This window comes from Chelonia mydas, chromosome 1 (genome assembly GCF_015237465.2).
Source record: "Chelonia mydas isolate rCheMyd1 chromosome 1, rCheMyd1.pri.v2, whole genome shotgun sequence".
NCBI lineage: Eukaryota > Metazoa > Chordata > Testudines > Cheloniidae > Chelonia > Chelonia mydas.
In genome coordinates this window covers 293,792,586-293,806,354 of record NC_057849.1, presented here as the reverse complement: position 1 = coordinate 293,806,354, position 13,769 = coordinate 293,792,586, and the positions used below count along the sequence as shown (strand labels likewise).

General features: G+C 37.2%; 1 protein-coding gene across 1 annotated transcript in view; it reads right to left on the bottom strand.

Moving 5' to 3' along the window:
- YAF2 (YY1 associated factor 2) overlaps positions 1-13,769 on the bottom strand; it is a 47,638-nt gene that overhangs the window by 33,525 nt on the left and 344 nt on the right. Inside the window, exon 2 of the mRNA XM_037888059.2 lies at positions 13,542-13,667. Within this exon, the coding sequence (XP_037743987.1) occupies positions 13,542-13,667 (126 nt within the window). The remainder of the gene's footprint in view (positions 1-13,541; positions 13,668-13,769) is intronic.

Sequence of the window (13,769 nt, the reverse complement as noted above, 5' to 3'; positions counted from 1 at the left end):
CTTCCAACCCTGATATTCTACGATAACCTCAAAAGAGCTGTCAAGCACAAAACCATACTGAAATTTTAAAAAATGTCAGCGCGCACACACACACAGTCTCATAGATCAACTTTTCAGCTATAATGGTCTTAAGTGTAGTAAATACAAAATTTTCGGACAACATTATTTTCAAGTTGAAGGCGTCCCTTTCAGTCAATTTTACTAGGCACTCAATTTTTCCAAATACTCTAATAATATTCTCTTAGTTTCTCAAAACTAAAAATTAAAATTCTCTTTTCCCACTAAGACAGACTATATCAGACCTATCTACCTATTTTGCAAGTTCTTTGGGGGCAGGGGCTGTATCTCTGCATGTTTTTGTACAGCACCTAGCACAACAGCACACTGATCCTTACTGGGTGCTACTGCAATATTAAATAAAAATTATTACAAAACTAGCTACTTTTTTTCAACTTCACTAGAGACCTTGGGTGAATCCTGGCTCCTCTGAAGTCAGTGGAAGTTTTGCCCTCAACTTCAATGGAAGGAAAATATCACCCCTCAACTTTAACTCTATGGAAAGTAAATTTGCAGCGTCTACTTAAAATTATCATTTCTTCTAGACTGAAGCAGTGTCACAGTGCAGAATGTTGGCAATGTAATATACAAATTAAGAAGTATTCAAAACCTTTTAAAAATTGTCTTTTAAACTGTGGTCCACAGAACATTTGCAATGGACCTCACATGGTGAAGGCTATCCTTATTTCTATCCACTAAATCATACTGAAAGAAGCTATAATTACATTAAATACCTTCTTAATATTGCTTTCTATATAAGCAATTGTTGTCATTGCCACAGGGACGTAATTGAATCACCAATGAGAGAAGAGGTGGTCTGCAGATTGTGAGGGGAGGGGTGATGGCCTGTGACCAATCTCTCTACAAAGATGTAGCCCACAAAATACAAATGTTTGAGAACCCCGAATATACGAAACTATGTTTACCTTTCAATGTTACATAAGCATTGCTACTAATGACAACACACAGCCATCTTCTGATTAACTAGTCTTCCGTAGTTCTACATTAGGACAGTGCATGATAAGACTAACATTTATTAATTTACTTAACTAATCCAAATTATTTTCTTCCCTTTTTATTCTCATTACCATCACTGCCATTATATGCCATATTGGTTAGGGCAAGTTGCATTACTTATGCAAATTATACAACAGTCCTAACAATACAAACAATGGAACTAGTGGCCTGAATGGTGCTATGGAACTCTTAGTAGACCAAACCCATACGCTGAATACATACGAATTGTATTGTATCTCTGTATTTGCTACTTAAAAAAAAAACAAAAAAAACACCACCATCACCTAACCTCCAAACCACCCCAGATTTCCAACAGTGACTGAATTCCAGTACCTTACGATTCCTAGCTATTTTATTGTGTTAAGTATTTACTTGGAATTCATCCATTTACTACATTTCTAGCAATTGTGTCTTTCTATAAAAGCTGATTCAATTAGAATAGACGTACAGGTCCCATATGGTTTAATCAGTCACTGTATAAATGTGTGGAAAACTACCTCTTGAGGCAGTGTCCCTATTTAATCATTCCCTTAAAACACATACTGCCCTATTTTCCAGATGGCATTTAACAGATGAGGCCAGCAAGCATCCTGCAGGGGACTAGTACACTGCACAACAGTCCATCCTGAGAAAGAAATATCCATTTCAGCAGCTTTAGAAAACCCAAATTTACATTCATGGATCTATTTTATTTATTTATTTATTTTTTTAAAAAGCAGCAACCTAATGTTCTTTAGCTGTGTTACAGAAAGTATTTTAACTTCTCATATACTGGTATTACAACTGATTTTCCCCCCCAAAAAAAGTATTTTTGTATGGTCCACTGGTATGCAGCAAAGTGATGTTTATATTTCAAATATGTTTTCTAACTAGAAAGAAATTTAGGTTCACATAATAAATACTGGAATACACTTGTTAAAAAAAAAAAAAACCTAAAAGGAGTACGGATCTCAGCCAGCTACTATTTATTAGAAAACAACAGGCAAAATGTAAGGGCGCTAGAAGGGTCAGAAATCTCAGTTTCCTTCATAACAACCTCTTAGGAGAAAGCCTTTGGGAGTCTGCAGAGCAGGCAGCTGATACAGACCCCCAGATCTGTGGGATTTATGGGAACATGACCTCTCCCAACACACACACACACACACACACGCACGCACGCAGGGTTTATCTGCAGAGGCACAGTTACTATTGCTCAAAGCAGGGTTAATATTGGGTATAAATATCCATCACTTTTCTGGAGAGGAAGGAGGAGGGAATGTGGACAATACTGCTTTTTCTTCAGCTCACAGTGGGGAGTTTAAGAGAAGATGATGCCACAGAAGCAGCACTCCTCAACTTCTCTGTCCCTCTCCTCATGCAAGCAGATACAAGCTCTTCTGCTCGGAAAGCATAAGGGGGCAGTCAAGTTGACCTTTTATCTATTTTTTAGAGTTGGTAGTTCTACTTTTTAAATGAATGATAGATTTAGATGCTCTTTTTCCACTGGGGGAAAAAAAATCAATTTTTGTGTTCTAATTATGGCAGAGCCAAGCACTATGGAATAGCCAAGTTTAAGGACAAGTCATTGCTTTCAAATGAAAGCTGGAAAGATGGAGGAGTTTTCTAGTTGATGGCGGCCCTTCCCCAAACCTTTCAAGAAAATAAATAATGCAAGCTGGTCATTCCCCTTAGATGATGGTAGAGAAGCTTTCTTCCTACCAATATCATCTCTGTCTTATTTAAATTAATCTTGACTCAGGTATTCATTCAAATCTCTATATCTCTCAGACCATGCAACAGCAAGATAGCTGAAGAAGAGATTGGTGGCACTAACACAAAATTTATTAATCACAATTGCACACATTTAAAAAAAAATTATATTAAAACACACCATTTAGGTGAAAGAGTGAAGGATAACAGAAGAGCCAGAATCATTAGAATGCTCATTAGGACCTATAGCAGTCCTCCTAGAAGCATCCCAGGAGTAAACTCCTAAGTTTTTTTTGTTTTGTTTTTTAAATGCACTTCAATATCAAAGTGACAGATGCCTTACAAATAGCTAAGATAGATCAACAGGATTCAGCACAACCCTGACCTGGAAGAGAACATAAAATAGTCACTGATAAAGTCTGCATATGACAAAAGATTAGGGGGTGGTAAATAATGGAGAGAAATAATATCAGGCCAGTAATAGAGAGTGATGTGAATTGCTTGGTAAGCTGGTTGCAAGTAAACAACATGCATTTTAATACAGCTAAATGTAAATATATACATTTAGGACCAAAGAACATAAGCCACACTTATAAGATGGGGGATTCTACCCTGGAAAGCAGTGACTCTGAAAAAGATTTGGGGGTCATGGTGAATAATCAGCTGAATATGATTTCCCAGTGCAATGCTGGGGCTAAAAGGGCTAATGTGATCCTTGGATGCAAAAAGAGAGGAATCTTGAGATGGACAGGTTATTTTACCTCTGTATTTTGCATTGGTGAGCTCAGTGCTGGAATAGCGTGGCCAGTTCTGGTGTCCACAATTCAAGAAGGAGGCTGATAAACTGGAGAGTGTTCAGAGAAGAGCCACGAGAATGATTAAAAAAATTAGACAGCACGTCTTATAGTAATGACTCAAGGAGCTCAATATATTTAGCTTAAAGAGAAGGTTAAGGGGCGACTTGATTATAATCTATAAGTACTTACATGGGAAACAAATATTTGATAATGGGCTCTTCAATCTTGCAAACAAATGTCCAATGGCTGGAAGATGAGGCTAGATAAATTCAGCCTGGAAACAAGGCATATATGTTTAACTGAAAGAGTAATTCATCACTGGAACAATTTACTAAGGGATGTGATGGACTGTCAATTTTTAAATCAAGATTGGAATTTTTTTTTATTTTTAAAGATATGCTCTAGTTCAGAAAGGATTATTTTGGGGAAGTTCTCTGGCTTTGTCTTATACAGCAGATCAGACTGTCACTAGATGATCATAATGGTCTCTTCTTGCCCTGGAGTCTATGAATCCCTCCTATCCAGTAGATCCTCAGATCTTTTTCTTTCACCTCTCCAAACCCCTTCAACTATGCCTATGTTATCCAGCATACATTTGCATCAGATGGGCCCTTTGGGAAACACATCTACCAACTGTGTAAAAGGAGGGTTGAACAAACACTTGAAGTATTTGGATCTAGAAGGCCAAGAACAGCAATAAATAGAGGTTTTCCAATAGCTCTGACTTCATCAGTTCCAGTGATAATAGGGAGGGGGAGAAAAGGCCTTTCCCTTGACACAGTGTGAAGTAATCGGATTCCTATTTCTTTATCATCATAGTTCACGTTCTCGCAGAAATTCAAGGTGTCAGAGGAAGTTACTAGGGTTGTCAAGAGATTAAAAAAATTAATTGCGATTAATCGCGCAAACAATAGGATACCATTTATTTAAATATTTTTGGATGTTTTTCTACATTTTCAAATAAATTGATTTCAATTACAACACAGAATACAAACTGTACAGTGCTCACTTTATATTTATTACAAATATTTTCACAGTAAAAAACAAAATAAATAGTATTTTTCAATTCATCTAAGTACTGCAGTGCAATCTCTTTATAATGAAAGTTGAACTTACAAATGTAGAGTTATGTACAAAAACCACTGCATTCAAAAATAAAACAGTATAAAACTTAGGAGCCTACAAAATGTAAATTTTTTTTTTGTTACATAACTGCACTCAAAAACAAAATGTAAAAGTCCACTCAGTCCTACCTGAGCCAATCGCTCAGACAAATAAGTTTGGTTACAATTTGCAGGAGATAAAGTTGCCCGCTTCTTGTTTACAATGCCACCTGAAAGTGAGAACAGGAGTTTGCATGGCACTCTTGTAGCCTGCATCAGAAGATATTTATATGCCAGATGCGCTAAAGATTCATATGTCCCTTCATGCTTCAACCATCAGTCCAGAGGACACGTGTCCATACTGATGATGGGGTTTGCTCGATAATAAGCCAAAGCAGAGCGGACTGACATATGTTCATTTTCATCATCTGAGTCAGATGCCGCCAGTGGGCCGATTTTCTTTTTTTTTTTGGTGGTTCAAGTTCAGTAGCTTCCTCATCTGAGTGTTGCTCTTTTAAGACTTCTGAAAGCATGCTCCACTCCCCATCCCGATCAGATTTTGGAAGGAACTTCAGATTCTTAAACCTTGGGTTGAGTGCTGTAGCTATTTTTAGAATCTCACATTGATACCTTCTTTGCGTTTTGTCAAATCTGCTGTGAAAGTGTTCTCAGAATGAACAACATGTGCTGGGTCATCATCCAAGACTGCTATAACATGAAATATATGGCAGAATGCAGGTAAAACAGAGCAGGAGACATACAATTCTCCCCCAAGCAGTTAAAAAAAAATACGTTAATTACATTTTTGATTGAACGAGAGTTATCAGCATGGAAGCATGTCCGCTGGAATGGTGGCATATATGGCACATAAATACCTTGCAATGCTGGCTACAAAAGTGCCATGCAAACGCTTATTCTCACTTTCAGGTGACATTGTAAATAAGAAGCAGGCAGCAGTATCTCTCGTAAACTTAAACGAACATGTTTGTCTTAGCAATTGGCTGAACAAGAAGTAGGACTGAGTGGACCTATAGGCTCTAAACTTTTACATTGTTTTGTTTTTGAGTGCAGTTATGTAACAAAAAAAAAAAATCTACATTTGTAAGTTACACTTTCACAATAAAGAGTGCACTACAGTACTTGTATGAGGTGAATTGAAAAATACTATTTATCATTTTACAGTGCAAACATTAATAAATAATATAAAGTGTGCATGATACACTCCGTATTCTGTGTTGTAATAGAAATCAATATATTTGAAAATGTAGAAAAACATCCAAAAATATGTAATAAATTTCAATTGGTATTCTATTGTTTAACAGTGCAATTAATCATTCATTTTTTAATCATGATTAATTTTTTTTTTTGTTAATCGCATGAGTTAACTGTGACCAATCGACAGCCCTAAAAGTTACCTAAGCTTCACTTCACGCTCCTCAACACAAAGCTGGTTGTCAATAAAACCAACATCTTCTGTGACTTAACCTCAGATGAAATCTCTAACCTAGTTTGCATCAACCAGACATATTTGTATGACATAGCTCATGTAGTACTGGAACAACTTTTGAATTTAAATTCAAATGAAATGTGTTTTTGTTTGTTTTTTTTTACACACACACATACAGGAGAAATCAGGAGAGGGTTACATAAAACAGTCAAAATATCAAGTTCATCATTTTTGAAAAACAATGTTTTGCAAAAGAACATGGGTTGAAATTTATCTATCAGTTAGGTTTAAAATATCAAATACGTTTAACACTCACAGAGCTAATTCTGAAAAACAGGCTATAAATATTTTTCAAACCCACTAGTTCAAGTCTGTTCTTCTGTTGAACAGCTAATTAGGACCTCTTTTCTTCCCATACAAACTGTTCCTAACAGTGTTCAAAATAAAGATGGCACCCCATCATGATACAAGAACTCCATTTCATTTGACTACTTGTGCAAAAATAAAGCTTTTTGAAACTCAAAGTTCAATTACATTTTTGATAAATAATTTTAAAAAAAAAATCAGCACTGTGATGCAGATTTAACAAAGGTCATGTAAACCGTAAAAGAGTCCAGTTCAGTATTTCTGACTCCTAACGGTTACGTATAGAATGAGAGGAAGCTATTTACTTATGATATACTCAGCTCTTCCTCATAATAATTTCATATTGAAGACCAATGACATAAGCAGTCATATACATTACAATGTCTTTGTAATACGTTTATAAATTTGTCTTCAGTCTCAACACTTGCAAATATTTCTTTTTCAAAAACTGCAATATGTGCATGCAAATGCAAGCCCTTTTGGCTCGTCAATACACCAAGCTTGATTCAGTCACATATTTTGTAAAATCAGCATAGCAGCCAATTCTCCTCTCCCCCCCCCTACACCCCCCAAAGAAATATAAATCAACACTGGAAGACACAAGAAGAGTTCTTAATAAGCTGCTGTAACGCAGACATGTTAAAACTCAGATATGCTAGATATGTTCTGGCCATCAGCACTGAGAGGTACTGCATTTCAAAGGAAATAAACATACCAGATTTGGTTAAATGTAACTAATTTGTAACTGTAAATACCCAGATGGCACATGACCAAACATATTTCACATGTTTTATGAAGAAAAATGACCCTGATAACTAAAAAAAAAAAAAAAGCATTTGATTTATAATTTCTCAGTGCATATAAAGCCACATGAGAGATCCAAATGGAAATCTCTATCTCACATTTACAAGTTTACTAGAAACAGCCCAGTCTTTTTAAAATACATGCAGAAATGTAGTGACCCAGATCTTAGAATCATAGATCCTCTGCTACAGCCAAGAAATGCACAACAAATGCCTGGAGGGGTGGGGGTTCAAAGGTGGCCTTGGAGCACCTCGTTTCCTAACCGAGTTGTGCACCATTGTCAGTCTGCTGGTATAACTCAGTGATGTCTTTTGCTTTCCTCAAAATCATTCTGGGTGGAAGGGGCAATCCTATAACTGAGATCAGCAGAGCATAAGGATACTCCAGCCATGCTCCCCTTTTTTCCATCATATCCCCATTTCAGCAGTGGAATGTGATGGGGCTGCAGCTCTATGCCTCTAGAAGCTCCCCTGAAACTGGGGCGATCCTCAAATACCAGTCTACATCTCTTTTGCATTATCGTTGTACAGTAGAACCTCAGCTATGAACACCTCAGCAATAGTGGTTGTTCATAACTCTGAAATGTTTGTAACTCTAAACAAAACGTTATGGTTGTTCTTTCCAAAGTTTACAACTTAACATTGACTTAATACAGCTTTGACACTTTACTGCAGAAGAAAAATGCTGCTTTTAACCATCTTAATGTAAATGAAACACGCACAGAAACAGTTTCCTTGTCTTGTCAAGTTTGTTTGTTTTTTTTAAAACTTTCCTTTTATTTTAGTAGTTTATGTTTAACACAGTACTGTACAGTATTTGCTTCTTTTTTTTGGTCTCTGTTGCCTGATTGCGTACTTCCTGTTCCAACTGAGGTGAGCGGTTGACTAGTCAGCTGATAACTCTGAGGTCCTACTGTAATGCAAAGCCGGTGGACCAACATGTTTATTAAAGAGTGCTACATTTTATAAAATGTCAGAATCCACACAAAAACCCAAATCAATTTTTCTTTGGGTTTGTATAGCTTTGCACCAATTTGCAGTTTAGAAGCCAGATGAAATTTTTACTAAATTCAAAGCAAGCAATACAAGTTAATTTAAAGATCAATTTGGGAGTAATAAGCCCTAAAGCGTAACTTCAGAAATATTTTTCAAGAAACCATAACTATTTAACTTTATATATCAGTGGTTTTCAACCTTTTTTCATTTGCGGACCCCTAAAAAATTTCGTATGGAGGTGCAGACCCCTTTGAAAAGCTTAGACATAGTCTGCGGACCCCCAAGGGCCCACAGACCATAACTTGAAAAAACACTGTTATATAGCAATTCTGCTGTTCTTATACTCCTAAGGAATACTATTTGAAATTACATTAATAAAAGTGTGGTTTACATTTCTACCTATTTAGTTAGTTTGATATACCACTTAATTCTGTTAAATCTAAAGAAAGCCACCTATTAAATGAAAAGCCTCTTCAATTACATTTTAAAAACTCTGATAAAAGAATGTTGTTTACAGAGTTAAGCACCTGAAAGTTAGGAAAAGCCAGATTTACAGTTGCCCACGCAACCTTAATTCTGCCCCCTTGTGTGTTTATCCTGTGCAATGAATGAAACAAGGATCGAAAGGGAGGGTGGACAGCAGTGGGGGGTGTAGCATGTGATCAATTAAAAGCAGAACTAATCTTACATTTTTTAACTTTTGAGCACTTAACTTTGCAACCCAAACATTATTTTAACATACTTTGGTTGGTTGATACAATTTCTTAGGGGCGTTATTTTCAAAAGGAAAACAAATTCTATTAGGTACAACTCTAACAAGCCCTTCATCAAGCATCTTCAGCAGGGTTTGAATCCTGAATATTTAGCATTGCAGCATAGACGTCCATCACTTTAGCTAACTAACTACTTTAGCTAACTACTTTAGCTGTCAGCAGAAGACTTATTACAGTGCGTGTGCGTGGAGGAAGATGAGCCACAGGGACCATGTGCTGGGTTCACAGGGGGTGGTCCTGGTAAGCCAGCTCAGTTTTTTCCCTCTCTCCTACCCCCATCCAGAGTTGGGAGGACATCTGCCCCACATGGTACCATTAGGTAGGTACAGGAGGGAGGGGGAACAGGCATCTACTCCCAGGGATCCCACTGCAGTGTCCACCGGTGCTTGGGGAGTGGTGTGGGCCTGGTATTTTAGAATATTTTCATGTTCTGTTATTTTGGCATGGTGCCACAATTTTCCTGAGCAATGGCAAGTGACAGAAAGTAATGATTTTCAGCTCTTTATATCTCAGCAAAATGTGAGCAGAATTTCATGGGACAAATAAAAAAGGCACTTAATCTAACTGTAGGGCTCTCCCCCAGCTAAATTTCAAAGGCTTGGTACAAGCAACTGAGGTTTCAAAGTTTCTCAAAAGAGATCAGAAGAATCTTTTATAATGGAAAGTATTAGGCAACCTAAATATAGAGGTCACTACCAGTTCCTTCTCTAAAGCAATATCTTAGGGCTCTGTTGAATTTCAGTGAGAGACTCGGCTGCATAAGGCATGATGAATATTGTCTTATGCACATGTATACAGCATCTTTCATCCAGAAAGTTCCCAAAATGTTTTACTAAGGACATAGAGAAATCACCTCATTCTGCATTGAAATGCAATTCCCTATGCAGTGGAACACAATAACTTCGCACCCAGCAACTACAAACAACATAGGTTAGAAAGTAAATAAAAATACTATATCTACAGGAAGAATTTAGGTCATGAGTGAAGTTACCCAAAATGGAATCCGGCCTTACTATCCAAAGTAATGGAATTTTTAACTTACAGTCAAGACCTTTGTTTTATGTCTTATCCAAATAGCAGTATATTGAAGCCTGGCACCATGCTAGGGCACTGGTTTAGTGTTAACAAAAGGAAAAGAGTGCTACCTAATGAATCACATCACTTCCTGCAACATCCAGAATTTCTCTGGAAGGTCTCCCATCCAAGTACTGCCCAGTTTAACCATGTAAGATGATACTGCCACAAAGTTAATTTCACTCCATGATACAATCTGCTATAATTATTCATTTTTATTATAGTTCAAAAATATAGGAAAATATAATGCAAAAAAACCCCCACATTTATATTGTTTTTATTTATGTTTTTATAAAATCATAATCAATGCCTATCTATTAAAATAAAAAAGTCAAACTTTGCGGAAATGTAAAAAAACTCCATTATTCTACAGTGAAAACATGAAAAGGCTGAAAATATTTAATTATATTAATATTGAAACTATGAAAATTCAAATATCTCATTTTCACCTGTTCTCCAGGTGTTCAAGAAAAAAACAAAAAAACAAAACAACACAACATTCACGGTCTGTAGTTGTCTGCATTTTTTCCCCTGCAATTCTGAGTTAATTTAGTGAAATTTAGCATTCACAAAAATGCAAAAATCTAAAAAGGTCAGGTACCAAGTAGGAAATTTCTCTGTTCTGAATCACCAAGGCACCTCAACAATGGTCTACAATGGCCTAAAAGGCAGTCATACCACACAGTAAAAAAATTGATAGTGTTTTTGAGATGTGAACTAATGCCTATTCAGAACTATAACGAGGCTATCAATTTTACTTATAAAAATATTATACTCTGAAGCAAAGACTACAGAATTCATCCACTATCTCTCTAACAAAAGTGTTATTTTAGGAGTGACTAGTCTTCCCTCTGATCAAAAACTTTTTTTGTATGAACTACTGGAACACACTTTCAAAAGGTCCTCACTCTAGCCTATAACTGGATCTATGAATGGACCCTAATGAGTCCAATGAAGTTCTTCATGGGCACAGGGGTCCACCAGCACAAATCCAAATGCAGGATTAGGGCTTAATTTGTGCACACAAATGTAATTAAACATGTGAATCAACAATCTGTATATGTGACTGGCATGTATAAATTCAGGACTTTGCACACATGGTACTGTAAACACAACTTAGAAGGCTGCTTTTGAAAATGTGACTAAGTCTTATGGCAAGAAATCCGTACATCTAGTCAGTTACACATTTGGTTTAGGTTTTAAGTGGAGAAACAAAAATCCATGGATCTACTGAAACCCTGCATATCAGAACTTCACTGAACAAGGAAAAACAAAAATTAGGTTTTTGTTTCTTTTTAAAATACTGTAGAATAAAGCAATGATAGCATTGGTTTCTCATAGCTGCCTCTCTAGCCAATGCCACCTGTAGATTCTAATACTTTTCTCCCAAATGATTTTTTTAGTGTAATAAAATACTATTTTAATTGGCTTTGAGTCCTTAATGAAGTTTACGAGAAGCTGTCATCTTCACTTGTATTAAACTGGTTTGGGAAATTTTGCTTTCACTCTTCCGGCATTGTAACTTTTTATGGATGCTGTCTGACTATTAAGACGTATGTCTGCAGTGCTGTTGTACCCACGTTGGTCCCAGGATAGTAGAGACACATCGTGGGTGAGGTAATATTTATAGGACCAACTTCTGTTGGTGAAAAAGAGAGGCTGTCGCGCTTACCCTGAGCTCTTGTTCAGGTTTGGGAAGCTTGTCTCTTTCACCAAAAGAAGTTGGTCCAGTAAAAGATATTACCTCACCCACCATTCTAATTCTAATTCTTTAATTCTATTAAAGATGTATAGTTGATTAAATTCTCTAAAAACTGACAGTGACTGAAGCAGAAAACCAGTCTCATTTTAATTTAAAGTTAGCTTTGAAAAACTACTTTAAAATTCATTATGGTTTTTTATAAATCTACAGCAAGGTTGTCCAACCCCCCCCGAAAAGCAAAAAAAACCCAGACATCTCTATTCCTCTAGTTATTTTACTCAATTCTACACAGTTTTGTATTCTAACATTGACTTACCATAAATTCATTGCAAAAGTCATATTCAATATTGTTATTGTTTATGTCTGAATGAAGTTCTTATAACTCCTGATAAGACTGCGACTTCTGTGGCCACTTAAACTTCTTTTGCTAACAGGATTAACTGATAAGGTATAATAGTAATAATAATAAAAGCTCATTAAATAAGTATTTTCTTATGCTAATGTGCAAAGGACTGTACAACTGCACTCTTGTTGGTTTTATAGAATTATCCATCCTCTAATGCATGTTCTAAACCAGGAGTAATCAATAGACAGACTGTGGGCCAAATCTGGACCGCCAGACGCTTTTGAACAGACACCAGAATCTTTTTATTTACTTACTATCATTATTGGGGGTTTTTATTATTATTATTTCCTCTGGAATCTGGACCTTGCCTGTACCCTAAGAAAAGTGGACCTTGACGAAAAATAATTGACTATCTCTGTTCTAACCTATAATATTAGAACTATACAGACATGTTGGATTCAAATAATTCCCAGCATGCTTTCTGAAAGAGTTCTAAAGGGAAAGGTTGTTCTGGGAAGTCACTGATTTTCAGACTGACTTTTCTGTATAACAAAACTCAGCCAATTTACATTTCTTTTATAAAAGTAGTAGCAGGGAATTGCCTCTGTAGAGATAGAATCTCTAAGGTGGGGCTGAAAATAAACGGGACAGTTCTTTAATGCTAAAGATAAAACAAACAAAAATGTAGGGATTTTTGTTTAGGTTTTTTGAGGAAATAGAATTAGGCTACGGCTTAAAGAAAAAATACTGGTAATACAGGCAAATACTTTAGGTAAAATAGCATAAAGGTGACCCAGACCTGTCTTTCTTTCAATGAAAAAGAAAAAGAAAGTTTAACACATTGTACTTTGTACAGATAATTATTTTCAAGTTTTAATGTATAAAAACTACCTCACTTTATGCTGCACAGAATTATTCTCATAATTAGGTGAATAAACCCCATAGGCATTATATTAAAAAAAATGTAACATTGCATACGCTATTTTAGTACAACATACAAAAGGAAACCTGCTTGGATACTACACATTAATCAAAGCACAAGATGTTAGTCAAGCCCAGGGAGCTCCTTGCAATGAAGGGAGCTCCCCTCCTCTTCCCTTCCAGATGATTTCAGAGCTGAATCAGCTAGTGTCTGGACAGGTATTCTGTTAATTTTATAAAGGAAAATGCCTCTAAGCTGGCAGAGCCAAAGCGTTAAACGAGTCTAGGATCAAACGCTGCTGCATTTCTGGTCCCTGTCCCTGCAGCCCACGGGCGATAGGGTCCCCAATCAATCTGACCTAGTTCCTACCGCAGCAGGCGGCTCCCAGGCACGCCGGGGCTGCTGCGAGCTGCTCGCCGGCGGCCGGGCCGGGGTGGCCGGACACTCACCGGGTGGAGGTGCCCTTCCTCACATCGCACATCATGCACTTGAAGGCCTCGGCGCTGTTCCGGAAGGTGCACACGCTGCAGTCCCAGTAGCCCTCGTCCGAGGAGGGTTTCGGCTGCCGCTTCGGCCTGCAACACACACAACGAGGGGAGGGACAAAACAGGCAGGGCGGTGGGTCAGGCCCGGCTCTCAGCCCGGCCCGACCGCCCCCGCTGCAGCCCGGCTCCCGC